We start from the raw sequence: 22,012 nt of genomic DNA on the forward strand, positions 1-22,012 counted from the left end.
TCAGTATAATATGGATAGGGGAGAATAGTACAGCACAGGTAGCAGTCAGTTTACATACAATGCAGCTGAACGCTGGGTAATAAAGGTGATAATAAATGTAATGGTTTTCCTCTCCCTGGTGTGAGGCGTGGGACAGGACACCCAGTACATAACTCCTCCAGGACATCCTCCCCTGGCGCGGGCACCCAGTGGAAAGAAAACAAGAGATAAAGCGGAAAGTACAAGAACCAGCAAACGCAGAAACAATTACAGAAACCTCCTGCGCCTGGAGAAATGCCCACCGGGGGGCCCCCTGCCAGACCTCACCCTGCGCTGGTATATTAGGTAGAATCCATGAAAGAAGACCTAAGTCCAGAGCAGGCTGGCACTGTATACGGGGTGAAGCTCTGCGTCTGGCATTATATACAAGCAGAATATGGCAGGCAATCTATATGTCAGGCTCTGGCTGTCACTGTATATGGAGGACTCATGACAGACATTGTACAGTACATAGCGGCCAATGAGGTGGGCAATGTATATATTAGACAGTAGGCAGCGTATATTGCTGGCATGAGGCGGGCAGTATCACTACGCTGTGGGCATGAGGCGGGCAGTATCACTACGCTGTGGGCATGAGGCGGGCAGTATCACTACGCTGTGGGCATGAGGCGGGCAGGATCACTACGCTGTGGGCATGAGGCGGGCAGTATCACTACGCTGTAGGGCATGAGGCGGGCAGTATCACTACGCTGTGGGCATGAGGCGGGCAGGATCACTACGCTGTGGGCATGAGGCGGGCAGGATCACTACGCTGTGGGCATGAGGCGGGCAGGATCACTACGCTGTGGGCATGAGGCGGGCAGGATCACTACGCTGTGGGCATGAGGCGGGCAGGATCACTACGTTGTGGGCATGAGGCGGGCAGGATCACTACGCTGTGGGCATGAGGCGGGCAGGATCACTACGCTGTGGGCATGAGGCGGGCAGGATCACTACGCTGTGGGCATGAGGCGGGCAGGATCACTACGCTATAGGGCATGAGGCGGGCAGTATCACTACGCTGTGGGCATGAGGCGGGCAGTATCACTACGCTGTGGGCATGAGGCGGGCAGTATCACTACGCTGTGGGCATGAGGCGGGCAGGATCACTACGCTGTGGGCATGAGGCGGGCAGGATCACTACGCTGTGGGCATGAGGCGGGGAGGATCACTACGCTGTGGGCATGAGGCGGGCAGGATCACTACGCTGTGGGCATGAGGCGGGCAGGATCACTACGCTGTGGGCAAGAGGCGGGCAGGATCACTACGCTGTGGGAATGAGGCGGGCAGGATCACTACGCTGTGAGCATGAGGCGGGCAGTATCACTACGCTGTGGGCATGAGGCGGGCAGTGTCACTACGCTGTGGGCATGAGGCAGGCAGTATCACTGTAAGCTGTGGGCATGAGGCGGGCAGTATCACTACGCTGTGGGCATGAGGCAGGCAGTATCACTACGCTGTGGGCATGAGGCGGGCAGTATCACTACGCTATAGGGCATGAGGCGGGCAGGATCACTACGCTGTGGGCATGAGGCGGGCAGGATCACTACGCTGTGGGCATGAGGCGGGCAGGATCACTACGCTGTGGGCATGAGGCGGGCAGGATCACTACGCTGTGGGCATGAGGCGGGCAGGATCACTACGCTGTGGGCATGAGGCGGGCAGGATCACTACGCTGTGGGCATGAGGCGGGCAGGATCACTACGCTGTGAGCATGAGGCGGGCAGGATCACTACGCTGTGGGCATGAGGCGGGCAGGATCATTACACTGTGGGCATGAGGCAGGCAGTATCACTAAAGGCGGGCAGTATCACTACGCTGTGGGCACGAGGCGGGCAGGATCACTACGCTGTGGGCATGAGGCGGGCAGTATCACTACGCTGTGGGCATGAGGCGGGCAGTATCACTTCGCTGTGGGCATGAGACAGGCAGGATCACTACGCTGTGGGCATGAGGCGGGCAGGATCACTACGTATCACTACGCTGTGGGCACGAGGCAGGCAGTATCACTACGCTGTGGGCACGAGGCGGGCAGTATAACTACGCTGTGGGCACGAGGCGGGCAGTATCACTACGCTGTAGGGCACGAGGCGGGCAGGATCACTACGCTGTAGGGCATGAGGCGGGCAGTATCACTACGCTGTGGGCATGAGGCGGGCAGTATCACTACGCCGTAGGGCATGAGGCGGGCAGGATCACTACGCTGTGGGCATGAGGCGGGCAGGATCACTACGCTGTGGGCATGAGGCGGGCAGGATCACTACGCTGTGGGCATGAGGCGGGTAGGATCACTACGCTGTGGGCATGAGGCGGGCAGGATCACTACGCTGTGGGCATGAGGCGGGCAGGATCACTACGCTGTGGGCATGAGGCGGGCAGGATCATTACGCTGTGGGCATGAGGCAGGCAGTATCACTAAAGGCGGGCAGTATCACTACACTGGGCACGAGGCGGGCAGGATCACTACGCTGTGGGCATGAGGCGGGCAGTATCACTACGCTGTGGGCATGAGGCGGGCAGTATCACTTCGCTGTGGGCATGAGACAGGCAGGATCACTATGCTGTGGGCATGAGGCGGGCAGGATCACTAAGCTGTGAGCATGAGGCGGGCAGTATCACCACGCTGTGGGCACGAGGCGGGCAGTATCACCACGCTGTGGGCACGAGGCAGGCAGTATCACCACGCTGTCGGCACGAGGCGGGCAGTATCACTACGCTGTGGGCACGAGGCGGGCAGTATCACTACGCTGTAGGGCACGAGGCGGGCAGGATCACTACGCTGTAGGGCACGAGGCGGGCAGGATCACTACGCTGTGGGCACGAGGCGGGCAGTATCACTACGCTGTGGGCATGAGGCGGGCAGTATCACTACGCTGTAGGGCATGAGGCGGGCAGGATCACTACGCTGTGGGCATGAGGCGGGCAGGATCACTACGCTGTGGGCATGAGGCGGGCAGGATCACTACGCTGTGGGCATGAGGCGGGCAGGATCACTACGCTGTGGGCATGAGGCGGGCAGGATCACTACGCTGTGGGCATGAGGCGGGCAGGATCACTACGCTGTGGGCATGAGGCGGGCAGGATCACTACGCTGTGGGCATGAGGCGGGCAGGATGACTACGCTATAGGGCATGAGGCGGGCAGTATCACTACGCTGTGGGCATGAGGCGGGCAGTATCACTACGCTGTGGGCATGAGGCGGGCAGTATCACTACGCTGTGGGCATGAGGCGGGCAGGATCACTACGCTGTGGGCATGAGGCGGGCAGGATCACTACGCTGTGGGCATGAGGCGGGCAGGATCACTACGCTGTGGGCATGAGGCGGGCAGGATCACTACGCTGTGGGCAAGAGGCGGGCAGGATCACTACGCTGTGGGCAAGAGGCGGGCAGGATCACTACGCTGTGGGCATGAGGAGGGCAGGATCACTACGCTGTGGGCATGAGGCGGGCAGTATCACTACACTGTGGGCATGAGGCGGGCAGTGTCACTACGCTGTGGGCATGAGGCAGGCAGTGTCACTGTAAGCTGTGGGCATGAGGCGGGCAGTATCACTACGCTGTGGGCATGAGGCGGGCAGTATCACTACGCTGTGGGCATGAGGCGGGCAGTATCACTACGCTGTAGGGCATGAGGCGGGCAGTATCACTACACTGTGGGCATGAGGCAGGCAGTATCACTATGCTGTAGGGCATGAGGCGGGCAGTATCACTACGCTGTGGGCATGAGGCGGGCAGTATCACTACGCTATAGGGCATGAGGCGGGCAGGATCACTACGCTGTGGGCATGAGGCGGGCAGGATCACTACGCTGTGGGCATGAGGCGGGCAGGATCACTACGCTGTGGGCATGAGGCGGACAGGATCACTACGCTGTGGGCATGAGGCGGGCAGGATCACTACGCTGTGGGCATGAGGCGGGCAGGATCACTACGCTGTGGGCATGAGGCGGGCAGGATCACTACGCTGTGGGCACGAGGCGGGCAGTATCACTACGCTGTAGGGAACGAGGCAGGCAGTATCACTGTAAGCTGTGGGCATGAGGCGGGCGGTTTCACTACGTTGTGGGCATGAGGCGGGCAGGATCACTACGCTGTGGGCATGAGGCGGGCAGTATCACTACGCTGTGGGCATGAGGTGGGTAGGGTCACTATGCTGTGGGCAGTGTCACTACGCTGTTGGCATGAGGCGGGTAGGGTCACTATGCTGTGAACATGAGGCGGGCAGGGTCACTACGCTGTGGGCATGAGGCGGCCAGTATCACTACGCTGTGGACATGAGGCAGGCAAGATCACTACGCTGTGGGCATGAGGCGGGCAGGATAACTACGCTGTGGGCATGAGGCAGGCAGTATTCACTGCGCTGTGGGCATGAGGCGGGCAGGATCACAACGCTGTGGGCATGAGGCGGGCAGTATCACTACGCTGTGGGCATGAGGAGGGCAGGATCACTACGCTGTGGGCATGAGGCGGGCAGTATCACCACACTGTGGGCATGAGGCAGGCAGTATCACTACGCTGTGGGCATGAGGCGGGCTGTATCACTACGCTGTGGGCATGAGGCGGGCAGTATCACTATGCTGTGGGCATGAGGCGAGCAGTATCACTACGCTGTGGGCATGAGGCGGGCAGTATCACTACGCTGTGGGCATGAGGTGGGTAGGGTCACTATGCTGTGGGCAGTGTCACTACGCTGTTGGCATGAGGCGGGTAGGGTCACTATGCTGTGAACATGAGGCGGGCAGGGTCACTACGCTGTGGGCATGAGGCGGCCAGTATCACTACGCTGTGGACATGAGGCAGGCAAGATCACTACGCTGTGGGCATGAGGCGGGCAGGATAACTACGCTGTGGGCATGAGGCAGGCAGTATCACTGCGCTGTGGGCATGAGGCGGGCAGGATCACAACGCTGTGGGCATGAGGCGGGCAGGATCACTACGCTGTGGACATGAGGTGGGCAGTGTCACTACGCTGTGGGCATGAGGCGGGTAGGGTCACTATGCTGTGAACAGGAGGCGGGCAAGGTCACTACGTTGTGGACATGAGGCGGGCAGGATCACTATGCTGTAGGCATGAGGCGGCCAGTATCACTACGCTGTGGACATGAGGCGGGCAGGATCACTACGCTGTGGGCATGAGGCGGGCAGGATCACTACGCTGTGTACATGAGGCGGGCAGGATCATTACGCTGTGGGCATGAGGAGGGCAGTATCACTGTAAGCTGTGGGCATGAGGTGGGCAGTATCACTGTAAGCTGTGGGCATGAGGCGGGCAGTATCACTACGCTGTGGGCATGAGGCAGGCAGTATCACTACGCTGTGGGCATGAGTCGGGCAGTATCACTACGCTGTGTACATGAGGCGGGCAGGATCATTACGCTGTGGGCATGAAGTTGGCAAGATCACTACTCTGTGGGCATGAGGCAGACAGTATCACTGTAAGCTCTGGGCATGAGGCGGGGAGGATCATTACGCTGTGGGCATGAGGCGGCCAGTATCACTACGCTGGGGACATGAGGCAGGCAAGATCACTACGCTGTGGGCATGAGGCGGGCAGGATCACTACGCTGTGGGCATGAGGCAGGCAGTATTACTGCGCTGTGGGCATGAGGCAGGCAGGATCACTACGCTGTGGGCATGAGGCGGGCAGGATCACTACGCTGTGAGCATAAGGTGGGCAGTGTCACTACGCTGTGGACATGAGGCGGGCAGTATCACTATGCTGTGGACATGAGGCGGGCAGTATCACTATGCTGTGGGCATGAGGCAGGCAGTATCACTGTAAGCTCTGGGCATAAGGCGGGCAGTATCACTACGCTGTGGACATGAGGCGGGCAGTATCACTATGCTGTGGGCATGAGGCGGACAGTATCACTACGCTGTGGGCATGAGGCGGGCAGTATCACTACACTGTGGGCATGAGGCGGGCAGTATCACTATGCTGTGGGCATGAGGCGGGCAGTATCACTATGCTGTGGGCATGGGGAAGGCAGTATCACTACGCTGTGGGCATGAGGCAGGCAGTATGTGACACAGTGGGCATGACGCGGGCAGTATCACTACGCTGTGGGCATGAGGCGGGCAGTATCACTACACTGTGGGCATGAGGCGGGCAGTATCACTACGCTGTGGGCATGAGGCGGGCAGTATCACTACACTGTGGGCATGAGGCCGGCAGTATGTGACACAGTGGGCATGACGCGGGCAGTATGTGACACAGTGGGCATGAGGCGGGCAGGATCACTACGCTGTGGGCATGAAGCGGGCAGTATGTGACAGTGGGCATGAGGTGAGCAGTATGTGACACAGTGGGCATGAGGCGGGCAGTATGTGACAGAGGGCATGAGGTGAGCAGTATGTGACACAGTGGGCATGAGGCGGGCAGTATGTGACACAGTGGGCATGAGGCGGGCAGTATGTAACACAGTGGGCATGAGGTGAGCAGTATGTGACAGTGGGCATGAGGCGGGCAGTATGTAACACAGTGGGCATGAGGTGAGCAGTATGTGACAGTGGGCATGAGGCGGGCAGTATGTAACACAGTGGGCATGAGGTGAGCAGTATGTGACACAGTGGGCATGAGGCGGGCAGTATGTGACACAGTGGGCATGAAGCGGGCAGTATGTGACACGGTGGGCATGAGGTGAGCAGTATGTGACACGGTGGGCATGAGGCGGGCAGTATGTGACACCGTGGGCATGAGGCGGGCAGTATATGACACAGTGGGCATGACGTGGGCAGTGGGTGACACAGTGGGCATGAGGCGGGCAGTATGTGACACAGTGGGCATGACGCGGGCAGTAGGTGACACAGTGGGCATGAGGTGGGCAGTATGTGACACAGTCGGCATGAGGGGGGCTGTGGGTGACACAGTGGGCATGAGGCGGGCAGTATGTGACACAGTGGGCATGAGGTGGGCAGTATGTGACACAGTGGGCATGAGGTGGGCAGTATGTGACACAGTGGGCATGAGGTGGGCAGTATGTGACACAGTGGGCATGAGGTGGGCAGTATGTGACACAGTGGGCATGAGGTGGGCAGTATGTGACACAGTGGGCATGAGGTGGGCAGTATGTGACACAGTGGGCATGAGGTGGGCAGTGGGTGACACAGTGGGCATGAGGCGGGCAGTGGGTGACACAGTGGGCATGAGGCGGGCAGTAGGTGACACAGTGGGCATGACGCGGGCAGTAGGTGACACAGTGGGCATGAGGTGGGCAGTATGTGACACAGTGGGCATGAGGTGGGCAGTGGGTGACACAGTGGGCATGAGGCGGGCAGTATGTCACACAGTGGGCTCACATACATTCGGGCACAGGCCGTCCTGTACATTACACAGTCGGATTGTAGAATGTCGCGGTGGGATCGTCCTCGCTTACCGACGGTGAGGCGGATCTCCTCCTGCTGATTGGCCAGCCCATCGTAGTAGTGAAGGTCAAATTTACGTTCGGCTTTCCAGTCGCTGATCAACTCTTTCTTCAAGCAAAACAGGACGCTAAAGTGACTTTCGCTGCAGACCACCCAGATCGGATACTTAGGGGTCTTCAGATAGGAGCCGACCTGGAGGAGAAATAGTGGAAGTAGTTCACGCACAACGATTATATTCAGTGCCTATATGGAAATAACAGTCTACTTCTCACAGCTGAGGGGTTGTTACAGTTGTATCCAGTCTACACAATCCTCGGTGAGTCATCAGCAGCACTAGTCTCTCTCAGGGGCAAAAACCTCAGCACCGAAACAACGATAGAGAACAAAGACTTCGATGCAATAAGTGAATATTTTATTTTAATCCGGCAAGAAAAGGTCCAATGTTTCGACCAAAAACAATCTTTATCAAGGAGCTCTGTATTGTGGAGGAGCCAGGCATCGGGTGGAGGAGCCGGGCAACAGGTGGAGGAGCCGGGCGTCGGGCGGAGGAGCCGGGCGGAGGAGCCGGGCGGAGGAGCCGGGCGGAGGAGCCGGGCATCGGGCGGAGGAGCCGGGCGTGGGGCGGAGGAGCCGGGCGACGGGCAGAGGAGCCGGGCGTCGGGCGGAGGAGCCGGGCAACAGGTGGAGGAGCCGGGCGTCGGCGGAGGAGCCGGGCGTCGGGCGGAGGAGCCGGGCGTGGGGCGGAGGAGCCGGGCGTGGGGCGGAGGAGCCGGGCGACGGGCGGAGGAGCCGGGCGGAGGAGCCGGGCGTGGGGCGGAGGAGCCGGGCGACGGGCGGAGGAGCCGGGCGGAGGAGCCGGGCGTCGGGCGGAGGAGCCGGGCGACGGGCGGAGGAGCCGGGCATCGGGCGGAGGAGCCGGGCAACGGGCGGAGGAGCCGGGCAACGGGCGGAGGAGCCGGTCATCGGGTGGAGGAGCCGGGATCTATGCTCTCTATAATCATTTTGGTGCTGCGTTTTTTTGCCTACATGAAGTCAGGACTGCGGTCCTTTCCTCGAGCTCCTACACTTCAGGAGCAGTGGTGCTGGTCCTTCCTCCAGAATCTCTCTGGGGCTGATACTTTGTTACAATGTTTCAGTCTGAAGACCAGGCTGTGCAGCTCTAGATTGTATAGACTAGATACAACTGTAACACACAGTCAGCTGTGAGAAGTAATCAGCCAAGTTCACTGTTACACGTAGACAACGTTCCCGTTCACTGACAGCAAACAGAAAAAAAAATAGAAAGTCAGTGTAAAGCATCGGCACAAGACGTCCTCTGGATCGAGATCCAGTGAGGGAGGAATGAAGGGGAAGGGAAAGAAGGGAAAAGGAAAGGAAGAAAGGAAGGCATGAAAGGGAAGGGAATGAATGAATGAAGGTGATGGGGAAAAAAGTAAAGAAGGAAGGAAAGGAAGAAAGGGGAAGGAAGAAGAAAGAAAGGAAAGGGAAAGAAGGGCCATATGTACACTACGGATCTCCGACAGACCAGAAGAGGACATGTCACGACCACCACTGACCTGAACGCTAAGGCCACAGTCAGTGGTCGGGACGTCATCTCTACTATCCAGGAGAGACCACCAGAGTGCCAAGTGCTGGGGTGGGTGGCGGATTCGGGGGGGGTAAATTCGGCTTCTATCTTTATTTTATAGGCGTAGCTTCCTGCTGGTAATTTTTAAGGCAGTTCTAATACGGCATATAGTGATTGTTCAGAATAGAGGAAAAAAATCCATTGCTTTCTTCCAAAAAAACAGCTGTGCACGGCTGTGTGTCATATTGCAGCTCAGAGGCATTCACTCCAACAGCGCAGAGCTGCAATACCAGACACGACCTGGGTCAAATGTGGAGCTGTTCTTGGAGGAAAGCAGCCATGTGTTTCTTATCCTGGACAGTTTTCCCTGAATCTGGTAAATAGTGCTGGACTTCCCTGTAGGTTTGATTTTTGGGACGTCCAACTATCCCATACAGCCATTCCTGGCTGTCAGACCTCATCACACTCCCTGTAACACATTACTCCTATGGACAGTTCTCTCCCCTCCGGCATCAGCTCCCGGGGTCTCCAGGTAAAACTTCCAGAGCCGGAGAACGAGCCAAATTCCATCAAGGAATGAGGTGTCAGTTTTGGGTGGAATTTCCATCTCTGAAGCCAAAATTAATCAAGAGAGGAATTCAGGTCCATCCTTGGAAGCAGCCCTGGTCAGTAATCAGCTGAGATTACACGGCTCTTATGAGACACGATGAGACTCAAGAAGCCACGTCTAAGGTGTTCACACGTCGCAGACATATCGCCTTTTTTTCCTCGGTAATTATGTCACTGATCAAATGAGAAAGATGCTCGTTCACCGGCCAACTGGATTGTTTCAGGAGTCTCTGAGCTGGTGGTTTGGAGCCGAGAGGCTATGATGTCTCCCATACACAGCACACACAGACATGAGGGATTCCTGCTCTCCTGTCTCTATGTCTATGTAGCACATGTTCAGCAGTAACAAGAAGCAACATCAGCCATACTGAGCAATGTAGATGTGATTCCAGCTCTGGAGTGAGACAAAATAATATTAGAAACCAGCAGTGTGGATGATATTACACAGCAGTACTGCAAAGTAGGGCTGTGAATCCAAAACTAGGGTGGGAGAAAACACTGGGAAGATGCAGCATGGAGGATATTATACAGCTATAGTGAGCAGAATAGCTGTGAATCCAATACTTGGATGAGAGAAAACACTGGAAAGCTGCAGCATGGAGGATATTATACAGCATTTCTGACCAGTGTAGATGAGAATCCAACTCTCAACTGAACTATAACACTTACTATAAAGCATTAGCATGGTTAACATTATACAACAATATGAAGCGGTGTAGCTGTGAATCACATACAGGGGTGAGATAAATACTTAGCAGCAATATGGATGACATTATATAACACTAATAAAGTGTTTATGTGAGCCCAGCGCCGAATTGAGGTGAACAATTACTACAAAGCTGCTTTGACACGTAGAACATTATACAGCATTACTAAGAAGTGTAACTGTGAATCCAGCACTGGAGTGAGATAAAACACTTACTGGAAAGCAGCAGCTTATGCCACTCACTGTCCTCCCCTCCCCCTATAGACTGCAATCTAAGGGTACCGTCACACATAGCGACTCACCAGCGATCCCGACAACGATAGCAACGTGTCAGGATCGCTGGTGAGTCGCTATGTGATCGCTGGTGAGCTGTCAAACAGACAGCTTCACCAGAGATCAGGATCAGCACCAGCGACGCCAAGCGCCCGGCGTCGCTGTTTTCATTAGTTACCAGCACGCTGATGCAGGGAGCTGGTAACTAAGGTACACATCGGGTTTCTAAGAGGCGTGCGTCACTTAGAAACCTGAAGTGTACCTTAGTTACCAGCTGATCGCTGGTCTCCCGCCTGTCACACACAGCGATGTGTGAGGGCCAGCGGGAGACCAACGATCAAAGAAATGTCCAGGGCTTTCCAAGAGCGATCAGCGATAGTGAGCACAGACCTACAACGCATGCAGTTAGGGTAAACCTACAACGCATGCAGTGAGTGCAGACCTACAACGCATGCAGTGAGTGCAGACCTACAACGCATGCAGTGAGTGCAGACCTACAACGCATGCAGTTAGGGTAGACCTACAAGGCATGCAATGAGTACACCTACAATGCATGCAGTGAGCACAGACCTGCAACGCATGCTGTGAGGGTAGACCTACAACGCATGCAGTTAGGGTAGACCTACAACACACGCAATGAGTACACCTACAATGCATGCAGTGAGTGTAGACCTACAATGCATGCAGTGAGTGTAGACCTACAACGCATGCTGTGAGGGTAGACCTACAAGGCGTGCAGTGAGGGTAGACCTACAACGCATGCAGTGAGGGTAGACCTACAACGCATGCAGTGAGGGTAGACCTACAACGCATGCAGTGAGGGTAGACCTACAACGCATGCAGTGAGGGTAGACCTACAAGGCATGCAGTGAGGGTAGACCTACAAGGCATGCAGTGAGGGTAGACCTACAATGCATGCAGTGAGGGTAGACCTACAATGCATGCAGTGAGGGTAGACCTACAACGCATGCAGTGAGGGTAGACCTACAACTCATGCAGTGAGGGTAGAGCTACAAAGCATGCAGTGAGGGTAGACCTACAAGGTGCACAGTTGTAATTCACTTAGGGTGTCTGTCAGCTACATGCTAATATTACTAACTGCTATTCCTCCTTGAAACCCTTATACACATGCAGGCTCCGTTTGTCTTGGTGTGCATATGTTCTGCATGCTCATGCTCGGCCAGGTCACTTAGGAATCACATTATAGCTGCCTATTGAAGTCGATAGAAACGAATGGGTGGAAAAGAGAGAAGCAAGAAGACGATTTTGCTACTTCTTAGTAAGTGTTTTATCTCACCTCAGGGCTCGATTTACAGCAACATTGTTTCCTATGACTAAACAGATCAGACAAGTTAAAATCCAACATGTCCTACCCACTTTTAATCAGCACACCAATATGCATGTAAGTAAATCTTCAGGTTCTGCAAACATTATCCAGAGCAGGTCATACAATTTCAATAGCGGAGCGCTCGACAGGCCAACATCTGCTTCTCCCGACCTCCTCACACATATGCTGGTGTTTGGCACAAGGTAAATCGCAGCCGCAGCGCAGAAGACGTGAGCAGCTTCTGCCACCAGATTCCACAGGAGAATTTTCCGCCGAGCATTAGAACTAAGGCCGTGTTGGTATGAGCCACGTAAATCCCTTTCCTTTTCGTCTAAGCTCGCGGATGCTTTGATAGGGGCAGCAGATGTTTTAGACATATTGCTTTTGTTCTGGGCGCACATTCCTGCATTGGCGGAGCTCCTTATTCTGGGGAATTTCCTTTAGGAGGTTTTCAGATACAACCCCGTGACCTCGGGGCTCATGAGGGTCAATCCTAGTTTACTGGATCTGAACCAGGACATTTTATCCGATGTGACCGGTCAATATGAGGTGAAGGAAAACTCCGGGACGGTCAACAACTGTTTTTTGACTAACAGGTCGAGAGCCAAAAATGGCGATCATTGCTTGGAGCCACTACAGGAATAACCTTCATTCAAGGACTCAAAGAAGCTTCGGAATCAAATAAGGGTTAGTGGGGTATTGTCCGTAATGGTCAATGGTGTTTACGGGGCTTCGGAATTAAATCTACAGTGTTAAGGAGATTAATGAGAACATCAGTGGTGCTAGAACAGCTCAATACATAGATGTACACAGCCACCACTAGGGGGAGCTCACTATATACAGATTTATGCAGCCACCACTAGGAGGAGCTCACTACATAGATTTATAGTCACCACTAGAGGGAGCTCATTCCATAGAGATTTATACAGCCACCACTAGGGGGAGCGCACTACATACACATTTATGCAGCCACCACTAGGAGGAGCTCACTACATAGATTTATAGTCACCACTAGAGGGAGCTCACTACATACAGATTTATATAACCACCACTAGGGGGAGCTCTCTACATACAGATTTATACAGCCACCACTAGGGGGAGCTCACTACATACTGATTTATACAGTCACCACTAGGGGGAGCTCGCTACATACAGATTTATACAGCCACCACTAGAGGGTGCTCACTACATACAGATTTATACCGCCACCACTAGAGGGTGCTCACTACATACAGATTTATACAGTCACCACTAGGGGGAGCTCACTACATAGATTTATACAGTCACCACTAGGGGGAGCTCACTACATAGATGTACACAGCCACCACTAGGGGGAGCTCACTACATTCAGATTTATACCGCCACCACGAGAGGGAGCTCACTACATACAGATTTATACAGCCACCACTAGAGGGAGCTCACTACATAGATTTATACAGTCACCACTAGAGGGAGCTCACTACATACAGATTTATACAGCCACCACTAGAGGGAGCTCACTACATACAGATTTATAAAGCCACCACTAGAGGGAGCTCATTACATACAGATTTATACAGCCACCACTAGAGGGAGCTCACTACATTCAGATTTATACAGTCACCATGAGAGGGAGCTCACTACATACAGATTTATACAGTCACCACTAGAGGGAGCTCACTACATACAGATTTATACAGCCACCACTAGAGGCAGCTCACTACATACAGATTTATACAGCCACCACTAGAGGGAGCTCACTACATACAGATTTATGCAGCCACCACTAGAGGGAGCTCACTACATACAGATTTATACAGCCACCACTAGGCGGAGCTCACTACATAGATGTACACAGCCACCACTAGGAGGAGCTCACTACATACAGATTTATGCAGCCACCACTAGGAGGAGTTCACTACATAGATTTACAGTCACCACTAGGGGGAGCTCACTACATAGATGTACACAGCCACCACTAGGGGGAGCTCACTTCATAGATTTATACCGCCACCACTAGAGGGAGCTCGCTACATACAGATTTATACAGCCACCACTAGGGGGAGCTCACTACATACAGATTTATACCGCCACCACTAGAGGGAGCTCACTACATACAGATTTATACAGTCACCACTAGGGAGAGCTTACTACATACAGATTTATACAGCCACCACTAGAGGGAGCTCACTACATACAGATTTATACACTACATAGATTTATACAGTCACCACTAGGGGGAGCTCACTACATAGATTTATACAGTCACCACTAGGAGGAGCTCACTGCATAAAGATTTATACTGACACCACTAGAGGGAGCTCGCTACATACAGATTTATATAGCCACCACTAGAGGGAGCTCGCTACATACAGATTTATACAGCCACCACTAGAGGGAGGTCACTACATACAGATTTATACAGCCACCACTAGAGGGAGCTCACTACATACAGATTTATACAGCCACCACTAGAGGGAGCTCACTACATATATATTTATACAGTCACCACTAGGGGGAGCTCACTACATACAGATTTATACATTCACCACTAGAGCGGAGTTCACTACATACAGATTTATACACTACATAGATTTATACAGTCACCACTAGGGGGAGCTCACTACATAGATTTATACAGTCACCACTAGGAGGAGCTCACTGCATAAAGATTTATACTGACACCACTAGAGGGAGCTCGCTACATACAGATTTATATAGCCACCACTAGAGGGAGCTCGCTACATACAGATTTATACAGCCACCACTAGAGGGAGGTCACTACATACAGATTTATACAGCCACCACTAGAGGGAGCTCACTACATACAGATTTATACAGCCACCACTAGAGGGAGCTCACTACATATATATTTATACAGTCACCACTAGGGGGAGCTCACTACATACAGATTTATACATTCACCACTAGAGCGGAGTTCACTACATACAGATTTATACACTACATAGATTTATACAGTCACCACTAGGGGGAGCTCACTACATAGATTTATACAGTCACCACTAGGAGGAGCTCACTGCATAAAGATTTATACTGCCACCACTAGAGGGAGCTTGCTACATACAGATTTATACAGCCACCACTAGAGGGAGCTCACTACATAGATTTATACAATCACCACTAGGAGGAGCTCACTGCATAAAGATTTATACTGCCACCACTAGAGGGAGCTCGCTACATACAGATTTATACAGCCACCACTAGAGGGAAATCGCTACATAAGGATTTATACAGTCACCAATAGAGGGAGCTCACTACATACAGATTTATAGTCACCATGAGAGGGAGCTCACTACATACGGATTTATACAGTCACCACTAGAGGGAGCTCACTACATACAGATTTATACAGTTACCATGAGAGGGAGCTCACTACATACAGATTTATACAGTCACCACTAGGGGGAGCTCACTACATACAGATTTGTACAGTCACCACTAGGGGGAGCTCACTACATTCAGATTTATACACTCACCACTAGGGGGAGCTAACTACATACAGATTCAGAACTCAGAAGTAGCTATATAAACCTGCATATAATAACCTCCCTCTAGTGACAGTATCAGAGAACCCAAGTTTCCATATTTAATGCTATGGCAGCTTTGATGCATCTGAGCAGCATCACCCATACGTCTCGGTGCACCCCTGTAACCGCTACTCTGGTCGATACGGTTACGCCTATACACACAGACACATTGTATGACACATAACACACAGGACAGGGACGTGTGCTGCGCGTGTTTGTGTCCAGGCTCGGTACAGGCTGTATACAGACCCCTGATTATACCGATGAGTGTTCCCATTCACGACCACAAGCAGAGATCTGGTGAACACATTAATACCAGATTCTGACCACAGTGACAATGAAACGCACGGAACGTTCGGACCCATTTCCTAATGAGATTTTTATGTTCTTGGCCGCTTTCTGGAAAGTCATTAAAAACAAATTTGGCTGTTGGCACGCGGCCTCGTCACCCGAACCTCTCCAGCATGAGAACAACAATATAGTATTAACACCCCGACCGATCTCCTACAACTAGACCGCCTGTACGTTACCTGCAGGTGATCAGCTCCCCGCTGCCCGGATCCGGTGCGGGGCCACAATGGAACCTGCGCACTGTATTATCGGGGGATCATCCCACGCTCACTACATCAAGTTTAAAGGTAAATTGTCATCTCAGACATTTAAAGGAACGCATCTATGGAATGGGGCCACGTCGCTGGGAATAGAGCAGGGGCCGCGCATCCGCAGCTCTCTCCATTCACTTCTATGGGAGTTCTGAGGACAGCGGAGCAGGCGTGCTTGGTAAACGCATGTGCAGCCCCCTCTACTCTCTGCAGCGTCAGACGGCACATTTTCCACACAGGTGCGGGACCCTGAGCTCTCTCCTGGCCATGATGTCAGGCTGTCGAGCTAATGCCCAGGGGAACATTATCGGGACATAGCCAGGGGCCACCATTCACCTGATTGGGGCCCCAGCGTCCTTGGGCCTCAGTCGCGGTGGGGTGCCGTACCTCACAGCAGAATGACAAACCATCCCAGTGCTTTGTGTCTGCGCAGTGTTGTAGGTTGTCGCATGCTATGTTGCCTAGACGTCTTGTCTGTAAGATCTGCTATACCGCAGACTGCCTCTCCATGCTGTACAGACTTGGCTGAGATTTTTCTTACACAGGTCCATTGCAGCAGTGTGTTTTCTGCATAATCAGAGTTGGAGGATTGAAGTGAACACGTTCCCCCAAGAGAAGGATAAAAGCTGCTCACTTCTCTCCTGGGAATTGTTGCCGTTTTCCCGGTTTTCTTCCATTAGATCCGATCTCCGGTGTGCGCAAGCAGAGGAACCCTGCAAAGCAGCACGACTGATGACCCGGCACCCGCGGCCCGGGACCGCCATGATTATTAATATTACAGCTGAATTTAGACATTGCATAGCACTATTTATGTGTACAAATGTTATTAGGTCATTGCTTGGCAGTATTATTGGTGCACTGTATGGCGGTATTATTGGTGCACTGTATGGCAGTATTATTGGTGCACTGTATGGCAGTATTGTTGGTGCACTGTATGGCGGTATTATTGGTGCACTGTATGGCGGTATTGTTGGTGCACTGTATGGCGGTATTATTAGTGCACTGTATGGCGTCATTGCTAGTGAAAAGTAAGAAACCAGCTCACCTGCTGCGGCATGTGGTGTGAGGAAACACGGAACTCGAGTAGTCTCACGTGCAGTAAATCGAAAGAAAAGAGGTGCTCCAGCGTGCTTAGGAAAGCTCAAAAGAGAGGAGGTGCTTAGCGCTTCGAACACGCTAAGGTGTCCTTTCTGGAGAAACGCCTTACTGCTACACATGATAATGTGAACTTTGTCCTGCCTCAACCTGCTTTTATCTATGATTGAATACATTTTGGAATTTTTTGGAAGCTGGAGCACCTGCTTTCTTTCGAGCTATTGTTAGTGCACTGTATGGTGGTATTAGAGCACTGTATGATGGTATTATTGAGCACTGTATGGTAGTATTATTAGAGCACTGTATGATGGTATTATTGAGCATTGTATGGTGGTATTAGAGCACTGTATGATGGTATTATTGAGCACTGTATGGTAGTATTATTAGAGCACTGTATGATGGTATTATTGAGCACTGTATGGTGGTATTACTGGAGCACTGTATGGGGTATTATTGAGCATTGTATGGTGGTATTACTGGAGCAGTGTATGGGGGTATTATTGAGCATTGTATGGTGGTATTACTGGAGCAGTGTATGGGGGTATTATTGAGCACTGTTTGAAGGTATTATTGGAGCACTGTATGGTGTTATTATTGAGCACTGTATGGTAGTATTATTAGAGCACTGTATGATGGTATTATTGAGCATTGTATGGTGGTATTACTGGAGCAGTGTATGGGGGTATTATTGAGCACTGTATGATGGTATTATTGGAGCACTGTATGGTGTTATTATTGAGCACTTTATGGTGGTATTATTAGAGCACTGTATGGGGGTATTATTGAGCACTTTATGGTGGTATTAATAGAGCACTGTATGATGGTATTATTGAGCACTGTATGATGGTATTATTGGAGCACTGTATGGTGGTATTATTGAGTACTGTAAAGCGGTATTATTAGAACACTATATGGGGTATTATTGAGCACTGTATGGTGGTATTATTGAGTACTGTAAAGCGGTATTATTAGAACACTATATGGGGTATTATTGAGCACTGTATGGTGGTATTATTGAGTACTGTATAGCAGTATTATTAGAACCCTGTAGGGTGGTATTATTCAAGCACAATATGATGCTTTTATTGAGCATTATATGGAGGTATTATTGTGCACTGTATGGGAATATTCTTGAGCACTGTATGGTGATATTATTGCAGCACTGTATGGTGGTGTTATTGGAGAAATATATGGTGGTATTTGTGCACTGTATGGTGCTACTATCGGAGCACTGTATGGTGATATTATTTGAGCCCTATATGGTGGTGCTATTTGAGCAGTAGTATTATTTGATCACTGTATGATGGTAGTATTATTGAACACTGTGTGGTGTCATTATTTGAGCAGTATATGGTGGTATTATGTGCCCTATATGGTGGTGCTATTTGTGCCCTATATGGGGGTACTATTTAAGCACTGTATAATAGTAAGTCTTGTGACCCTGGTGGCACTATACAATATACCATTACTGCAGCTGCATAGCCCATAACACAATAATACCGGCATATCTGCCAATCAGGAGCTACGTGAGTGCTGAAGTGCCGCTACACTACACATCATGCCTGGCTGCAGTAGTGCTGACAGGTGTGGCCTGGGGAGCGCTCCGGTCTCTTCTCATTTGTGCTCCGGCGTATATTGGATCGGTGCAGAGCGTTTCTGATTCTGGACGTATTATTTACACTGTGGGAGCCTTATTATTAGGCAGTGAACTGGGGTGACCCCAATAAACAGTTTTTCACAGTCAGATGAGCAAATGTTTCTCTTCCTCCTAGAACTGTGCTTGTGTAGCGCTGCCATGGGAGAATGGTAAATTGTTCTGCGGGTCCAGTAAAGGTCTCTCCCCTGATCTGTTCTGCTTCAGCCGCATTGTCATCATCCGGGAGCAGAGGCAGGAATGCCGGGAATGCCGGCCTGATTGTGAGGAAGCCTCGCCGCCTCTGAATACAGCAATTGTGCGTGGCTCTAAAAACGATGAGCTAAACCCGATCCTGCACTGACACATGGGACGATCACACAAAGCCCCGCTGCACCCCGGCACTGGCTGCACCCGTCACCCTCCTTCTGGACCGGCTCCCTTCGCCTTCTTCTGCAGTTAGATCCTATTCTTTCCCTGACCTAACACTACCTGGAAACAGTCAACAAGTAGGCGAAGAACTGCGGACAGGTCTGATCAGGTCGAGATTTCTAGAAGAACTCCTGACCAAGGTGAAGTGAAAAGTTCTGCAACTTTCTGGTATTTTTTCAAGATCTCTGTTTGCCGTCAGTGAACTGCGACAGGGCGTTACACAGACGCTTATCTGATGAAACGTACCTGGCATACATTGTAGTGTTCAAAGAGCGAGAGGAAGCCGATGTCACTGCGGCAGGAGATGCCTTTCAGAACTGTCGTATTCCCGTCCCCGGAGTCCAGCTCCATCACGTCATTAAAAACATTAGACGCGGCCCGGCCACTCAGTATAAGGTTTACCAGCTCCTGTGGATCAGAACAGGACATTAGATATAGGTTCAGTCTGCTGTACAGTACACTGCCTCTCCAGGCTGCACAGACTTGTCTGAAGCTCCTCCCACTCAGGCAGCAGAATGATAGCCCATCGTCTGCCTTGTTATATCTCTCCTGAGATCTGTAGCTCTGAATGACCAGCCAGTTACCAGATATCTCTTGCTACTTTCCTAGAAGCATCTAAGAAATAATTAGGTCTGATATTAATTACCAGTATTAACATTTAATCACAAGAAAGCAGCAGATTGCTGTCAGTTATCGGCTGTCGCCACTAGAGGGCAGCGTATATATATATATATATATATATATATATATATATATATATATATGGAAAAAGGGAAAAAGTAGCACAATTAACAGACAATGCAGGTGCAAGCCTTCCAGGCATATACCAAACCTCAAAAATAGTCCTCAAGATGAAAGCAGCACACCAAAAGAAATCCAGTCAAAGTGCTATTTATTAGCCCATCTGTCTAGTTGCCCATACAGTGATGTTCCGGTCCTTGAGAAAGGTCCACAACTCCCAGGACCGAAACGTCGCTGTATGGGCAACTAGCCAGATGGGCTAATAAATAGCACTTTGACTGGATTTCTTTTGGTGTGCTGCTTTCATCTTGAGGACTATATATATATATATATATATATATATATATATATATATATATATATATCTATATATATATAATATATAAAGCTCAAGTGTATGTATGTATGTATGTATGTCCGGGATTGGCATCCGCACCGTCGCAGCTACAGCCACAAAATTTTGCACAGGCACACGTCTGGGCCCCGAGAGCGTCATAGACTATGTTGTGAGGCGAAATTTTAACCCCGCGCATTCCAATTCATCAAACAATTTGGCCTATTATTATCATTTTTATGGTGTTATCGTCCTTCTGTAAAGCTGGAAATAACACAATTTATTACCGTGCCAACACAGACCACCCTCTGAGACAGACTGCAGGGGGAGCCCAGTATCACGCAGGATAGGATTAGATCCACGGCTCAGCAGTCAGTATCACGCAGGATAGGATTAGATCCACGGCTCAGCAGTCAGTATCACACAGGAGAGGATTAGATACACGGCTCAGCAGTCAGTATCACACAGGAGAGGATTAGATACATGGCTCAGCAGTCAGTATCACACAGGAGAGGATTAGATACACGGCTCAGCAGTCAGTATCACACAGGAGAGGATTAGATACACGGCTCAGCAGTCAGTATCACACAGGATAGGATTAGATACACGGCTCAGCAGACAGTATCACACAGGAGAGGATTAGATACACGGCTCAGCAGTCAGTATCACACAGGATAGGATTAGATACACGGCTCAGCAGTCAGTATCACACAGGATAGGATTAGATACACGGCTCAGCAGTCAGTATCACACAGGATAGGATTAGATACACGGCTCAGCAGTCAGTATCACACAGGATAGGATTAGATACACAGCTCAGCAGACATTATCACACAGGATAGGATTAGATAAACAACTCAGCAGTCAGTATCACACAGGAGAGGATTAGACACACGGCTCAGCAGACATTATCACACAGGAGAGGATTAGATACACGGCTCAGCAGTCAGTATCACACAGGAGAGGATTAGATACACAGCTCAGAAACAGGATGTGCCAAAGGAGAGGACATTTTCATTCCAAGAATTCCACTCATTCCATCTGATTTGTTTTTTGATTTTAAACGCCTACAGTTTCCAGTTCAACTGCTATTTGCAATGTCCATTAACAAGGCTCAGGGACAGTCCTTGAAAGTAGTAGGGATCGATTTGCAATCTCCATGCTTTTCTCATGGTCAACTTTACGTGGTCTGTTCAAGAGTTGAAACTGCCAAAAATCTGTCCATCTTTGCACCGAAAGGAAAAACCAAAAATCTTGAATGAGTTGAAAATAAAATACTATCAATACTTGGGTAATCGTTTAGTTAATTTGTGTAGCAAATCTGTAGTGTTGAATATATGATGTGAAATGTTTTCATGTGCAATATAATCATTATAATTTGTTATAACTAACCACAGTTGGTTACTATACCCAGGCAGCGACGGGCTCTTCAGCTAGTATACATCACTAGTTAAATATATATATATATATATATATATATATATATATATATATATATATATATCTGCTATAGCGCTGAACAAAATAGCACATATGATCGCCCCCTGGTGGTGATGACAAGAAGCACAGATTTTTATCATTACGTCTATGGTGGAACCTACAAAATTAGCTTTCTCATATCAAAATGGAGCTCCGGAGCTTGATTAGGTAATTTAGGAAAATACCCCAAGCAATTAGCACAGGACATTTCTACATTTCTTAGGAAATTAATTGCAACGGTAGGTGTCCTTTAAATGGTAAATTCCATTTGTCTGCCAAATCGTCTCTAAAGATGGACAGCTC

The 22,012-nt window shown here is 50.8% G+C and overlaps 1 protein-coding gene across 2 annotated transcripts in view; it reads right to left on the reverse strand.

Annotated features, from left to right (window-relative positions):
• MINDY4 (MINDY lysine 48 deubiquitinase 4) overlaps window positions 1-22,012 on the reverse strand; it is a 109,446-nt gene that overhangs the window by 18,857 nt on the left and 68,577 nt on the right. For both annotated transcript variants that reach the window (XM_073582202.1, XM_073582203.1), the window contains exons 15-16: window positions 19,402-19,563; window positions 7,396-7,576 (exon numbers count right to left, since the gene is read on the reverse strand). In XM_073582202.1, coding sequence (XP_073438303.1) covers window positions 7,396-7,576; window positions 19,402-19,563 — 343 coding nt within the window. The remainder of the gene's footprint in view (window positions 1-7,395; window positions 7,577-19,401; window positions 19,564-22,012) is intronic.

Source organism: Dendrobates tinctorius, unplaced genomic scaffold (assembly GCF_039654945.1).
Source record: "Dendrobates tinctorius isolate UK_male_01 unplaced genomic scaffold, ASM3965494v1 ptg000070l, whole genome shotgun sequence".
NCBI classification, from domain to species: Eukaryota; Metazoa; Chordata; class Amphibia; order Anura; family Dendrobatidae; genus Dendrobates; species Dendrobates tinctorius.